The sequence below is a fragment of the Ranitomeya variabilis genome, chromosome 5 (assembly GCF_051348905.1).
Source record: "Ranitomeya variabilis isolate aRanVar5 chromosome 5, aRanVar5.hap1, whole genome shotgun sequence".
Classification (NCBI taxonomy): Eukaryota; Metazoa; Chordata; class Amphibia; order Anura; family Dendrobatidae; genus Ranitomeya; species Ranitomeya variabilis.
Genome location: NC_135236.1, coordinates 383,077,643 through 383,093,958, shown reverse-complemented (window position 1 = coordinate 383,093,958; position 16,316 = coordinate 383,077,643). Strand labels below are relative to the sequence as shown.

Genomic DNA, 16,316 nt, shown 5'->3' with positions numbered 1-16,316 from the left:
AAAGCCCCTGACATGCGAAAACAGCAGTGGGCCTAAACAGTGGAAAACCCCCACAAGTGACCCCATTTTGGAAACTACATCACTCAAGGAATGTATCTAGACGTGTGGTGAGCACACTTCACAGAATTTTACAACGTTAATCTGTGAAAATGGAAGGAAAAAAAAAAACATTTTCTCACAAAACTTGTTTTAGCCAGAAAATTTATCATTATCACCAGGATAGCAGGAAAAAATGAACCCCAGAATTTGTTGTGCAATTTCTCCTGAGTACATCAATACCCCATATGTGGTTGAAAACTACTGCAAAGCTCAGACAGGAAGGAGCGCAATATTGGAGTTTAGATTTTGCTGGAATGGTTTGAACAGCTGAATCCCCCATAAATGTTCCCATTTTACAAACTACACCTCTCAATGAACTCCTGTAGAGGTGCAGTGCTCATATTGACACCACAGGTGTGTCACAGAATTTATATTATTATATATTATACCATTTGGCAGTGATGAGAAAATAATTACATTTTTAGCACAAAATGTTGATTTAGCCTAAGATTTTACATTTTTACACTGGGAAATCGGTAAAAATGGCACCAAAATGTGCCCATTTCTGCTGAATGTAGAAATACCCCTAGTCATCAGTACGCTGTAGTGCTCAGTATGCTGTAGTGCCCAGCTCTTGCTTCTGGAGACGCACACCAGTAAATTAGTAGGGCTCTCATCGATACAGAAATGCCAGACATGTAGATTATAAATGTGGTTTAGGCACACACTGTGGCTCAAGAAGGGAGAGGGGCATTTGAATTTGGGAAAGCAGAATTTGTGAATTTGCTGGATTGGGGATCACAATCTAAATTCCCTATCAGTATGTCTTTGGAATGTAGGAGGAAACCGGAGTACCCGGAGGAAACCCACGCAAACACGGCGTGTGTGGTAAAATTGATAAGGCAGCTTTTATTCTTTGGGTCAGTACGATAATTATTTTTGCATTGGTTTATTCTGAGAGCTATAACTTTTTTATTTTTCTGCTGATGGAGCTGTATGGCAGCTTTTTTTTGCGGGACAAGATGTTTTCAGCTATGGCATTTTTATTTATATTTGTTTTTTTATCGTGCTTTATCCCACTTTTTGTTCGGCGAAATGATGATAAAGGGTCGTTGTTTGAATAGTCTTCTATTTTTTTTCTTCTGGTGTTCACTGAAGGTGTCATCTCAGTTTTATAGGTCGGGTCATTCCTGACGTAGAGATACAAAATGTGTACCTTTTTCATAAAAATATTAATTTATATGTACAATATATTTTTATTACTTTGTGATTTAATTTTTACAATTTATTTTTACTTAGTCCCTCTATGGTACTTTCACTTTTTAACGAATTGCTTCTGATCGCTTGTAAAGCATAGCAATGTACGAAAATTGGTATGCTTTATAAACTGTGCTGAACTGACACACAAGCTTGATACACCATGCTCTGAGCATAGTGTAACAAGTTTGCTAGCTCTGGTAACCCGGATGTCGTCGGGTCACCATAGCAACAATCGCCCCCTTGCGATAACGCTGAGGGGGTGCTGATCAGAGTCTCCCTCCCTCTGCCTGCCTTCTAAATGTTGCAATCGATATTGATCACAGTATTTAGAAGGTCAAACTGCCAGGAGAGCACGGGCACATGAGCTGAACACTCAGCTGCGATCGCCATGATGTATATATACTGCATTGGTTGTGAAGCATTTTCCAACCATGAGGTAAGTTTACAGAAAGTGTCGGGAAAGGGTTAATAGTCCCATTAAGAGACATAAAGCTCTGATCATCCAAACGCCTGTGTTACACACATAGCAGAAATCGTCATCTCCTATGAAGGGCTGGCGTTCATAGGAGATTCACAATGACATGCACAGGGGTCTTCTGTAGACCCCCGGCTGTCATGACAAACAATCAGCCCCCCGCGATCACGTGGCAAGGACACCAATGGGCGGGTCTTGTGACGAGCTTCCGCCCAGCGCGTGTTAGCTACGGGTGGATCTCGAATTAGCTGTCATGTGCAGGGAATGATGCAGGCTCAGCGCCGGAGGCTGCATCAAATGAAATGACACGACCTTGGATGTACTTATACGTCATCGGTCATGAATGGTTTTACGCAACTGATTAACGTAACTAACATTACTATTTGATGCAACTGATCAAATAATTGATGGAACTACTAATAATTGATCTGTAAAGCAATTGCGATCAACTAAATTTATTTTAATTTTAAGAATATAAATATATTAATTCCGAATAATCTATTACATCTAATCAACAAATACTATACTAGACACCTACCCCTACATCCCAAATAATAAATTTACGGGACCTCTTGGGAAAGGGGAATTTATTGATTTCTGTGTGTTTTTACAATATGACAAGATCGCTAACTGACAAAGCAGGTCAGGAACACTTGTCACACTGTTTCTCTTCTGATAGCTCACTGACAGAAGATCAGAGAAGAAACCGTGTTCTACAGTATATGAGGCAAATCACCCAGGAAAATGTGTTACAAACTTTTCCAGTGATTGCTTTTATTGGCTGGCATGACTGTGATGTCAACAGGACCTTAACCAATCAGATCTCGATGAGGTCATGGGCAACAGCTAGCAGGTAAGTCGGGGTCCCGATCTCGGCAATATTGCAGCAGTCGGCGCTGCCCAAAGCCGAGTAAGAGCTGACGTTTATCTAACGTTGGTGATTAAGTAGTGATTAATGTCCAAGTCTGATCCACAAAACGGATAGGATTTGGGGCATGATTTGAGTGTTATGTACCAGACACAAGTAAGTTTATAAAATGTATGTATGTGTGTATGGATCAGTGAAACCTCTATGGGTCCATGTATTGATCGATTTAAAAAAAAAAAAAGCAGACCGCACATGGATGTGTCCCACACTTGTATGAATGTAGCCCAATTCTATAGGTCAGTACTATTGATGAGATGCTAAATGTATAGTCTTGTTCATATTTTCCTACGTTAGTACATTAAAAATACTTTGCAAAAAAATACACTGCTCAAAAAAAATAAAGGGAACACTAAAATCCCACATCCTAGATATCACTGAATGAAATATTCCAGTTGTAAATCTTTATTCATTACATAGTGGAATGTGTTGTAAACAATAAAACCAAAAAATTATCAACGCAAGTCACAACTAATATCCCACAGAGGTCTGGAGTTGGAATAATGCTCAAAATCAAAGGGGAAAATGAAGTTACAGGCCGATCCAACTTCAGTGAAAATGCCTCAAGACAAGGAAATTATGCTCAGTAGTGTGTGTGGCCTCCACGTGCCTGTATGATCTCCCTAAAATGCCTGGGAATGGTCCTGATGAGGCAGCGGATGGTCTCCTGAGGGATCTCCTACCAGACATGGACTAAAGCATCCGCCAACTCCTGGACAGTCTGTGGTGCAATGTGACATTGGTGGATGGTGCGAGACATGATGTCCCAGATGTGTTCAATTGGATTCAGGTCTGGGGAATGAGCGGGCCAGTCCATAGCTTCAATGCCATTATCTTGCAGGAACTGCTGACACACTCCAGCCACATGAGATCTGGCATTGTCCTGCATTAAGAGGAACCCAGGGCCAACCGCACCAGCATATGGTCTCACAAGGGGTCTGAGGATCTCATCTTGGTACCTAATGGCAGTCAGGCTACCTTTGGCGAGCACATGGAGGGCTGTGCAGCCCTCCAAAGAAATGCCACCCCAAAGTATTACTGACCCACTGCCAAACCGGTCATACTGAAGAAGGATGATGCAGGCAGCAGATCGCTCTCCACGGCGTCTGCAAACTTTGTCACATCTGTCACATGTGCTCAGTGTGAACCTGCTTTCATCTGTAAAGAGCACAGGGCGCCAGTGGCGAATTTGTCAATCCTGGTGTTCTGTGGCAAATGCCAAGCGTCCTGCACGGTGTTGGGCTGTGAGTACAACCCCCATCTGTGGACGTCGGGCACTCAGACCATTCTCAGAGTCTGTTTCTAACCATTCAGACACATTTGTGGCCTGCTGGAGGTCATTTTGCTGGGCTCTGGCAGTGCTCCTCCTGTTCCTCCTTGCACAAAGGCTGAGGTAGAGATCTTGCTGCTGGGTTGTTGCCGTCTTACGGCCCCCTCCACGTCTCCCGGTGTACTGGCTTGTCTCCTGGTAGTGCCTCCAGCCTCTGCTGACAGACACAGCAAACCTTCTTGCCACAGCTCGCATTGATGTGCCATCCTGGATGAGCTGTTGGTTGTGAAAGCACAACCAACATTCAAATGTGACCACAAAAATCAGCCAGAAAGCATTGGTACTGAGATGTGGTCTGTGGTCCCCACCTGCAAAACCACTCCTTTATTGAGTGTGTCTTGATAATTGCCAATAATTTCCATCTGTTGTCTATTCCATTTGCACAACAGCATGTGAAATTGTCAAACAGTGTTGCTTCCTAAGTGGACAGTTTGATTTCACAGAAGTTTGATTTACTTGGAGTTATATTCTGTTGTTTAAGTGTTCCCTTTTATTTTAAGCAGTGTATCTACTATATAATTGTCTAAGGGTCACTTCCGTCTTTCTTTCTGTCTGTCCTTCTGTCTGTCTGTCTGTCATGGATATTCATTGGTCGCGACCTCTGTTTGTCATGGAAATCCAAGTCGCTGATTGGACGCGGCAAAACGGCCACGACCAATCAGCGACGGGCACAGTCTGGCGGCAAAATGGCCGCTCCTTCCTCCCCGCAGTCAGTGCCTGCTCCATACTCCCCCCAGTCAGCACTCACACAGGGTTAATGGCAGCGTTAACGGACTGCGTTATGCCACGGTGTAATGCAGTCCATTAACGCTGCTATTAACCCTGTGTGACCAACTTTTTACTATTGATGTTGCCTATGCGGCATCAATAGTAAAAAGATCTAATGTTAAAAATAAAAAAAAATTAAAAAAAACACATTATATACTCACCGTCCGTTGGCCCCTCGGATCCAGAACAGGCCTTTCCCGCTACTCGCCACGCTCCGGTGACCGCTCCATGCATTGCGGTCTCGCGAGATGATGACGTAGCGGTCTCGCGAGACCGCTACGTCATCATCTCGCGAGACCGCAATGCACTCTTGGGACCAGAGCGCGCAATATACGTAGTGCAATATACTACGTGGGCTGTGCAATATACTACGTGGGCTGTGCTATATACTGCGTGGGCTGTGCTATATACTGCGTGGACTGTGCTATATACTACGTGGGCTGTGCAATGTACTGCGTGGACTGTGCAATATACATCATCTCGCGAGACCGCAATGCACTCTTGGGACCAGAGCGCGCGAGGAGCATCGGTAAACGCTTCACCTGGATCCTGCGCCAACAGAAGGTGAGTATATAACTATTTTTTATTTTAATTCTTTTTTTTAACAGGGATATGATGCCCACATTGCTATATACTGCGTGGGCTGTGCAATGTACTACGTGGGCTGTGCAATGTACTACGTGGGCTGTGCAATGTACTACGTGGGCTGTGCAATGTACTACGTGGGCTGTGCAATATACTACGTGGCCAGTGTTATACACTAAGTGGCCTGTGTTATACACTACGTGGCCTGTGTTATATACTGCGTGCGTGGGCTGTTATATACTACGTGAGCTGTGTTATATGCTACGTGGTCTGTTATAAACTACGTGGCTGTGTTATATGCTATGTGGGCTGTTATACACTCCATGGACTGTGCTATATACTCCGTGGGCTGTGCTATATACTCCGTGGGCTGTGCTATATACTCCGTGGGCTGTGCTATATACTCCGTGGGCTGTGCTATATACTCCGTGGGCTGTGCTATTTACTACGTGGCTGTGCTATTTACTACGTGGCTGTGCTATTTACTACGTGGGCTGTTATATACTACGTGGCTGTGCTATATACTACGTGACCGGCCGCGAACAATCAGCGACAGGCGCAGTGGGATTTGAACCACGCTTCGCTAATTGGTCGTGGCCGGCCGAATCCTGTGTATTCAATGTATTATTCTAAAATCTTCATAAATAAACTACATACCGTATATACTCGAGTATAAGCCGAGATTTTCAGCCCAAATTTTTGGGCTGAAAGTGCCCCTCTCGGCTTATACTCGAGTCATGATCGGTGGTGGGGTCGGCGGGTGAGCACTGTCATATACTTACCTGCTTCCGGGGCTCCTGGCGCTCCCCCTGCCCGTCCCACAGTCTCCGGGTGCCGCAGCCTCTTCCCCTGAGCGGTCACGTGGGACCGCTCATTAGAGAAATGAATAGGCGGCTCCACCTCCCATAGGGGCGGAGCCGCCTATTCATTTCTCTAATGAAGCGGTGCCGGTGACCGCTGATAGAGAAAGAGGCTGCGGCACCGAAGACAGGCAGGGGGAAGGAGCGGGACGCCGGGAGCAGGTAAGTATCGCATATTCACCTGTCTGCGTTCCACACGCCGGGCGTCGCGCCATCTTCCCGGCGTCTCTCCCTGACTGTGCAGGTCAGAGGGCGCGATGACGCATATAGTGTGCGCGCCGCCCTCTGCCTGATCAGTCAGTGCGGAGAGACGCCGGGAAGATGGCGCCGAGGAGCTGCAAGCAAGACAGGTGAGTATGTGTTTTTTTTTTTTTTATTGCAGCAGCAGCAGCACAGATTTATGTGGAGCATCTATGGGGCAACGGTGCAGAGCACTATATGGCAGAGCTATGGGGCAACTGTGCAGAGTACTATATGGCAGAGCTATGGGGCAATGGTGCAGAGCACTATATGGCAGAGCTATGGGGCAACGGTGCAGAGCACTATATGGCAGAGCTATGGGGCAACGGTGCAGAGCACTATATGGCAGAGCTATGGGGCAACGGTGCAGAGCACTATATGGCAGAGCTATGGGGCAATGGTGCAGAGCACTATATGGCACAGCTATGGGGCAATGGTGCAGAGCACTATATGGCACAGCTATGGGGCAACGGTGCAGAGCACTATATGGCACAGCTATGGGGCAACAGTGCAGAGCACTATATGGCAGAGCTATGAGGCAACGGTGCAGAGCACTATATGGCACAGCTATCGGGCAACGGTGCAGAGCACTATATGGCAGAGCTATGGGGCAATGGTGCAGAGCACTATATGGCACAGCTATGGGGCAACGGTGCAGAGCACTATATGGCACAGCTATGGGGCAACGGTGCAGAGCACTATATGGCACAGCTATGGGGCAACGGTGCAGAGCACTATATGGCACAGCTATGGGGCAACGGTGCAGAGCATTATATATATGGCACAGCTATGGGGCAACGGTGCAGAGCATTATATATATGGCACAGCTATGGGGCAACGGTGCAGAGCATTATACATATGGCACAGCTATGGGGCAACGGTGCAGAGCATTATATATGGCACAGCTTTATGTGGAGCATCTATGGGGCCATAATGAATGGTATGGAGTATCTATTTCTAATTTTGAAATTCACCGGTACCTGCTGCATTTTCCACCCTAGGCTTATACTCGAGTCAATAAGTTTTCCCAGTTTTTTGTGGCAAAATTAGGGGGGTCGGCTTATACTCGGGTCGGCTTATACTCGAGTATATACGGTACATATTCTAGAGTAATGTAATGAGTACTGGGCAGGATAAAAAGTGTTTTTGTTTTTTTAACATTTTGGTGGCTACAGGGCTTCTGTGGTATGCAATTAAGGTAAAGGAAACCTCTACATCAAAATGTGAGCTCAAACTGATGCTCTTTCCCTTTTAAGCTATGCGCCCAAAAAGTAGTGCATTATTATATATATTTCCATATGCAGGAGAAATTGTGGGGTGTTGTTTCTAAAATTAGTCCTTTTCAAAGTGAAAAAATAATAAAATAAATAAATATTCCTTTTCAAAGTGAAAAAAACTGTCAATAAAACAGCATTTATTTATTCATTCCAGTTTGCATTAGTTCATCTGAAGCACCTGAAGGGTTAAGTATATAAATACTATAAGCATTAAAAAATGCTGTGGGTTATGTGTGGTGGTGTTACTATATAGGCCTTTACACACAAGAGAAAGACCTGTCAATCAAATGTCAATTGTTTACAGCTTGTTGTCCAAGTTGCAAGCTACCGTTGAATTCTGGCTGGCCCCCTAGGAAAGGAGGGCAGTGTGTACAAGCTAGAGAGAGCAATAGAGCTATTAAGAGCTGCTCTGTGGCCAGCCTGATAGCTAAACCCAGCCATCTTGAGTGTCTGGCATCCTCCTCCCATGCGTATTTGACAAAGCTTCCTCTTATAGCAATATTAAAAATCTGCACTGTTCAGACCAGAGATGCAATGATGTCACTAGTTCAAACTGTAAATACTGGAGAGTAACACTCCCCAACCAACAGGGAAGCCAAAGAAACAGTGAGTCTGCAGAAGAAGCTGAGAAAACCCCTGAGAAGAACTTCAATCACGGTTTTTATCCTCTTAACATATTTCAGTCATCATATTATACAGAACTGCGTAATTATAATTACTCATTTTAGCCTTCTACCCAGTTGTAGTCCAGCCAGAGGTTGGTGCACTGTAACAGATTGACATTTCTGTGTTTCCTGCATAACATAAATAATGCCTTTATTTGCAGACTCGCAAACAGGAGTGATATCCTCCGGACACAGTCCGTGTTACGAACCCGTTGCCATGTACAATAAAGGCCATGTGCACACGTAGGTCGGGTGCTCTGCGGGTTCTCCCGCAGCGGATTTGATAAATCTGCAGGGCAAAACCGCTGCGGTTATCCCTGCAGATTTATCGCGGTTTGTTTTGCGGTTTCCGCTGCGGGTTTACTCCTATACTATTGATGCTGCATATGCAGCAATATGCATCAATAGTAATGTTAAAAATAATAAAAAATGGTTATACTCACCCTCTGACGTCCCGATCTCCTCGGCGCTGCATGCGGCAGTCTGGTTCCAAAGATGCTGTGCGAGAAGGACATTCGTGACGTCACGGTCATGTGACCGCGACGTCACGGTCATGTGACTGCGCCGTCATCGCAGGTCCTGCTCGCACAGCAACCCTGCGACCGGACGGCCGCATGCAGCGCTGAGAGGCGAGTATATCATTTTTTATTTTAAGTCTTTTTTTTTTTTTTTACACAAATTTGGTTCCCAGGGCCTGGAGGAGAGTCTCCTCTCCTCCACCCCGGGTACCATCCGCACATGATCCGCTTACTTCCCGCATCGTGGGCACAGCCCCATGAGGGAAGTAAGCGGATCAATGCTTTCCTATGTGCGCAGAATCGCAGCGATTCTGCACAAAGAAGTGACATGCTGCGGAATGTAAACCGCTGCGTTTCTACGCGGTTTTTCCCGCAGCATGTGCACAGCGGATTGCGGTTTCCATAGGGTTTACATGTAACTGTAAACGCAATGGAAACTGCTGCGGACCCGCAGCAGCAGAAACGCTGCGTTTCCGCGGTAAAAACCGGTACGTGTGCACATAGCCTAACACTGCCGTGTCTCTTGGGTGCAGCTTGCAAACTCCAAACTGACACACCCAAGGCAAAACTGACAGATTTAAATTGAATTGAGGCCATAGAGCCACTTCCAAAAGCCGGAATGGAAAGAGGGCTTCACCCCACTACCAAACCTGCAAATCCTTCTAAAAATAAAAGCCCTTAACAGATTTTCCTAAAAATCACTAAAAAGTCACTACTTGCATCCAATCCAGTCTCTCTTTTATTTTGCCTTGTGACTCACAGGCGCCCTGTGAACACATGGCACTACAGCGGGTTTAACAGAACTCCGTCTGCATCCTGGGGGACACATATCAACCCTCGCATATGATCCCCCTCACTTCCTCATATATCTTTAGGAGATTGATTAGGGGTGTTACTCTCACAGAGAATTAGGTATAAAACTCCGTTAATACCCAAAGATGCCGAGAAATGCTCTAACCTGTTTGGTGGTAGCAGGTTGGGGCCAGTTCTGTATGGCCTCGATCTTATTTATTTGAGGTTTGATAACCCCAAGGCAGATCACGTACCCTAATTACCGGGCTTCCTCGAGCCCTATGGCACATTTCTTTGGATTTGCTGTCAAGCCCGTGGCTCTGCACAAATTCACCACCGCTTGTACCCAGGACAAGTGGGTATGCAAGTCCGTACTAAAGATGATGATGTTATCAAAGTATGCCGACGCATACCTCTGATACATGACTGGTGCCCTATGTAGTCCAAACGGCAAGATGACATAGTGGTACAGACCCTCCAGTGTTATGAAGGCGGTCTTCTCTTTTGCTGACTTCGTGAGAGGTGCCTTCCAGTAACCCTTGGTCAGAACGAGCGTGGTAAAGTACTGGGCCTGCCCCAGTCACTCGATCAGCTCGTCCACCCAGGGCACTGGATAAAGGTAGAACTTCGACAACTAATTAAATTTGCGTAAATCATTACGGAACCATAATGATCTGTCCGGCGTCGGGATTAGCACAATGGGGCTAGCCCAGTCACTTCGGGACTCCTCAATTACTCCTAGCTGGAGCTCACGATAGCCTGTCTCTGGGCCTCGGATACACAGTACGGCTTCATTTGCACCCTTACGTGAGGCTCGGTGACAATGTCATGCTGGTTGACAGAGGTAAGACAGGATAGTTCTGAGAATATATACATATTGTCTTGTACTAATTTCCGCACCTCTTGATGCTGCTATTATGAAAGAATATCTTTACCTCTCTCTCGGCCTTTGTCAAAGCCGATATCGGAGGGTCCTCTGATGATGCGTCTGGAGTAAGCAAATATTACCAGTCCTTCCACACTTTTAACAGATTGACATGATATAACTGCTCAGGTTTTCTTTTCCCGGGCTGGTAAGCTCGGTAGTTCACTTCCCCAACGTTTGCCCCAAACTTCATATGGCCCTTGCCACTTAGCCATAAGCTTGCTTTCGGTGGTGAGTACCAAGTATAAAACCCGATCTCCTGCTTTAAAGGAGTGTACAGTAGCCTTTTTCTTATATGCGGCTCTGCACTGCCTGAGCATCCGCCAAATGCTCTTTTACTATAGGTATGACCGCTGCAATCCGATCCTGCATATTGGCCATGGGCTCAATTACACTCTTATGTGGCGTAGGTTCCTGTTCCTACATTTCTTTGGCTACGTCCAGCAGACCTCAAGAATATCTGCCATACAGCAGCTCAAAGGGTGAAAATCCCGTGGAAGTCTGCGGTACCTCGCAAATGGCGAACATCAAGTAGGGCAGCAACATGTCCAAATTCCTTCCGTCCTTGGAAACCATCTTCTTCAACATGGACTTGAGGGTTTTGTTGAAGCGCTCAACTAATCCGTCGGTCTGGGGGGTGATACACCGACGTGCGGGACTGCTTTATTTTGAGAAGCCTGCACAGTTCCTTCATCACCTTGGACATAAAAGGAGTCCCCTGATCAGTAAGGATCTCCTTCGGTAGCCCAAGGTGACAGAACATGGCAAAAAACACCCTGGTGATAAGCTTAGCCGTGGTGTGCTGAAGTGGAATGGCCTCCAGGTACCAGGTGGCGCACTCTACGGCCACTATTCTGTGTTGGAGGCCCCGGGCGGATTTTACCATCGGCCCTACCAGATCCATCGCAATCCGCTAAAAAGGTAAATTCTATAATGGGTAGAGGTATCAACGGACTCAATAGATTGTGGTGGGTGAGGTTAGTTGGCACTCGGGCCACGTTTCACAATACCTCTGTATCTAAGCGTAGATCCCAAGCCAAAAAGAAAACGCTGCAATATGCGCTCCTGCGTCTTTTTGGCTCCCAAGTGCCCTTCCAGCATGTGGGTGTGAGCCATTTCAAGCACCGCCCCATGGTAGGATTGGGGCACTACCAGTTGTTCTACCACTTCGTCCCAGATTTTAATCAACTCCACAGAGTAATTTGTTGTTGATAGCCATGTGTGGGAACACGGACTCCACACCTGGCTGCTGAACCACCCTGTTTCCATCGATTACCCTTTCCTGTGCCCGGGTCAGTGTGGGATACTGTAGCTGGGCTGTCCCAAAAGTTCCCAGGGGCACTTCCAGCTTGGGGATTGTTGAGGTCTCCTCAACCTCTTCTGACATCACCTCTAGGGGAAACCTATCGGGTCCACACTCAATCCCTATGGGGGTGACCCCAACGGCAGGAATCCCTGTGTCAGGATCTTCGGGCTCTGCACCCAGCAAAATATTTGCTTGGGGAGGGTTAATTTTCTTTTTCCGCAGAGACCGGAAGAGGGGCAAATTCCTTCAAAGGACAGCCCCGTAAGGAAGGTTCTTCACTACCCCCACCACATGTTTAATCTCCCTGCGTAACACCTCTACTGTCGGATACTCGTGGAGTTCACCATGGATACACAAGACACCCACATTTTGCCCAGTGGGTTCTAAGCCCGAAATTAATGACCCATGCACAAATGTCACTAGGCTCTCTGAATCCAGGAGGGCCTCGGCCTGGTGTCCATTGACGTGCACCTGGCACAGGTGTGGTTCACTCACTGGGACAAACGGATCAGCTGTGAAAACGGCCTGGGTGTACATTGACATACGGAGCGTATACCCGCAGTCCATAGGTTCAGCTGTCGGGGCAGTTGGTAGCCACATGTCCTGGCCCTTGGCACAGCTAACACTAAATAGCTTTGGCACGATTGGATCTCGGGGCCAGTTTAGGGGAACTGGGTCTCTTGTCACTCTCACTCCGGGTGTACCCCCTCCGTACGGACTCTGTCCTGATTGACCCCAGCAGAGGGTCGTGGACCTTTGCCAAGCTCCTGGGCTGGTGGGGCCCAGAGTGATAACCGTAGTGGAGCAGAGTTCTGCATAAAGTCCTGAGTGGCCGTATAACGCTCAATCAGGCTGATCACCTGGTCTAGGTCACGGGGATCCCCTTGGCCCACCCAACGGTGAACTGCAGCTGGATGAGTTCTTACTAGCTGCTCGACCACCACCCTTCTCTATCATCTGGAAAGGAGTTAAGGTCTCAGGCTGAAGTCATTTCTTTACCAGCTGTAGTAAGTCATATGCCTGAGACCTGGCAGGGCGAGTCTCCACAGAGTACACTACTGGAACACCCCAGTCGGGCAAGGATCTCACCTCTCAGTTTCTCAGTGCAGGGCATCGTCCCGACTGAGGTCCAAGTAGGCCTTCTGGGCATCTCTCTGTCAGGACTCTGGATTCTCTGTTAATCTGTGGTGCTATATTGCCCTTTTTCAAGATGGCATCTGCTGCCTCGCTTCGGCTCATGTGATCCGACTTCCCTGTCTTTATAACCCTGGTTTGCCTTCCAATCCATGCTTGTGTATTCTGCTTGAATCCCTGAATCTGTGCTGAAAGACACTGCTCCTCTCCAATAAATCCAGTTCAGCCCTTCCAGCAAACCTTCTCCAGCTCTCAGCAGCAAGCTGTGTGCGAGTGCCTCTGCATCTGTCTCCACCTACCTGCTTTGGACAAGTAAGCTCGGCCTGCTTCAGCTAACCTAGTTGGTGTGCAGTGGCAGTATATGTGACTGTTCTGGACTTCCTAAGAGACTCACAGCTACACTAGTTTCAGAACTCTTATTCTGAGACTGCCAGCCTTGTTGTGAACTGTGTCTTCTGAACGGCTTTCCCTAGTGTGTGCATCGCCCAAGAGAATTGCCTGCAGCAGTGCTGCATATGGACTACTTCACTATCTCCGTTTGCTGTGTTTTCTTGAACTGTTGCTCACTTGCTGCACCTGCGTTTGTGTAAATACAGACATGTTACCAGACTTCTGTTCAGTTTACTCATTGTCTTAAGACAAGAGGTTCCTGAGTGTTCTATTATAATTGTTACACTCTCGAGGAATGAGGCCACCACTTCAGTCCACTGGGACAGCGGCAAGCTCTCCCGCTCTGCTGTGTGCTCTAACACGGTGAGGAAAGCCTCCATATCGTCCCCAGGCCTCCTCTGACCAGACCTTGTAGATGGCCTCAGAACAGATCACGGGTCGCTGGTTAGGGCGCCTCTCGCCACCAGCAGCTCCTGCTGGTGATTGTGCTGCTGCTGTTGCTCTTGATGCTGAAAATGCAAATGCAAGGCAAAACTGACAGATTTAAATGAAATCGTGGCCATAGAGCCACTTCCAAAACCCGGAGTGGAGGGAGCGATTCCCCCAAACTTGCAAATCCCTCTAAAAATAAAAGCCCTTAATGGGTTTTCCTAAAATCTGACAGTGTCTCTACTTGGACCCAATCCATACTTTCTTTTATTTTGCCTTGTGAGTCACAGGCATCCTGCTGTGAACACAAGGTAGTCCAGCAGGTTTAATAGGACATAGTGCGCATCCTGGGGGACACATATCGACCCTCGCATATGATCCCCCACTGCCTCACACAGCTAATTCTTCTCTTTTCTCTGCTCTATGTACAAACAGGAAGTCACTTTTTCCTGCATGAGTCAACCTCTTCAACACCTGATCCAGCTGCTCCACTTCTAGCCCCTGGGACTTTTGCAGTGATGACTCATGCAAGGAGATTTGCCCTCTTCTATATATATAATTGTCTAAGGTCCACTTCCGTCTGTTTGTCTGTATGTCTGTCACGGAAATCCCGCGTCGCTGATTGGTCACGGCCGGCTGGGCGCGACCAGTCAGCGACAGGCACAGTCCGGCCGCGAATTGGCCACTCCCTACTCCCCTCCAGTCAGCGCCCACATCGCGTTTTAGCAGTCCATTAAACGGACTGAGTTACACCGCGGCATAACGCGGTGTAACGCAGTCCGTTAACACTGCCATTAACCCTGTAAGTGTGACCAACTTTTTACTATTGGTGCTGCCTATGCAGCATCAATAGTAAAAACATATAATGTTAAAAATAATATAGAAAAAAAAAAAATCTTTATAGTCTCACCTTCCGGCGTCCGCGGCAGCCTTTCCCGCTCCTCACGACGCTCCGGTCCCAAGAATGCATTGCAATGAACCCAGAAGACATAGCGGTCTCGCGAGACCGCTACATCATCACGGGTTATTGCCGCAAGGCATTACTGGGAACGGAGCGTCGCGAGGAGCATCAGTAAAGGCCTGGGCTGGATCCGAGGGCTGCCGGAAGGTGAGTATATAACTTTTTTATTTTAATTCTTTTTTTTTTAACAGGGATATGGTGCCCACATTGCTATAGACTACGTGGGCTGTGCTATATACTGCGTGGGCTGTGCTATATACTGTGTGGGCTGTGCTATATACTGCGTGGGCTGTGCTATATTCTGCGTGGGCTGTGCTATATTCTGCGTGGGCTGTGCTATATTCTGCGTGGGCTGTGCTATATTCTGCGTGGGCTGTGCTATATACTGCGTGGGCTGTGCTATATACTGTGTGGGCTGTGCTATATACTGCGTGGGCTGTGCTATATACTGCGTGGGCTGTGCTATATACTATGTGGGCTGTGTTATATACTACGTGGGCTGTGTTATATACTACGTGGGTTGTGCTATATACTACGTGGCTGTGCTATATACTACGTGGCTGTGCTATATACTACGTGGCTGTGCTATATACTACGTGGGTTGTGTTATATGATACGTGGGCTGTGAGACTATTTCGCCCGGGGCCCTCAAAAACCTGGAGCCGGCCCTGGCTTCACTGATTGGTCGCGCCCGGCCGCGACCAATCAGTGACAGACGCAATCCGGACGCGAATTGGCGCGGGATTTGAACCACACGTCGTTAATTGGTTGCACCCGGCCGGCCGAATCCTGTGTATTCATTGCATTATTCTGAAATCATCATAAATAAATTACATACATATTCTAGAATACCCGATGTGTTACAATCATGCCACCATCTAGTGTTTCTATATAGAGCTTAGAAGGATTCAGCTAGTCTGATGTGATATAGACCTAATGGAAAACAGAAGAATTAACTGGGTAGAAGGGCAAAATGAGCAATCGAAAGTACACAGTGCTATATAGTGTAAAAATTTTGATAGGAGTGCTTCTTTAATTGCGATAAGGGAGCCAACTCACTTAAGATCTAACTTAAAACGTGTTTGTGATTTAGGTGACACAGCATTATGTTTACTTCCACACGGCAGCATATCATTCTCACCAGAATCTAGGAGACTTTCGACTAATTTCACATTTCCTGTAGTGAGAGCATTCTTAAGAGAATCTTCATTGCTGTTGGTGACCAACGTTGTATTGAGCGTCTGTGAATGAAATTAACAGTATAAAAGTTAGTGTAGAAGGACATTACTAACACAGGAGACCACCACTGGAGAAGATCTACTGATCCGAAGAAACAAATGCCAAACAATGGTTCCTAGAGCTAGTTTCCAACTGCATGCCCAGTGCCACTCATGGAGGTAACAACTGGCAGGATAACTATTGGGGCAATCATCAAAT

At 46.9% G+C, this 16,316-nt stretch overlaps 1 protein-coding gene across 3 annotated transcripts in view; it reads right to left on the bottom strand.

The window, feature by feature from the left end:
* The window catches only part of ASZ1 (ankyrin repeat, SAM and basic leucine zipper domain containing 1), a 302,090-nt gene that overhangs the window by 266,249 nt on the left and 19,525 nt on the right, over window positions 1-16,316 (bottom strand). For all 3 annotated transcript variants that reach the window (XM_077265006.1, XM_077265005.1, XM_077265007.1), the window contains exon 2: window positions 16,021-16,120. In XM_077265006.1, the coding sequence (XP_077121121.1) occupies window positions 16,021-16,120 (100 nt within the window). The remainder of the gene's footprint in view (window positions 1-16,020; window positions 16,121-16,316) is intronic.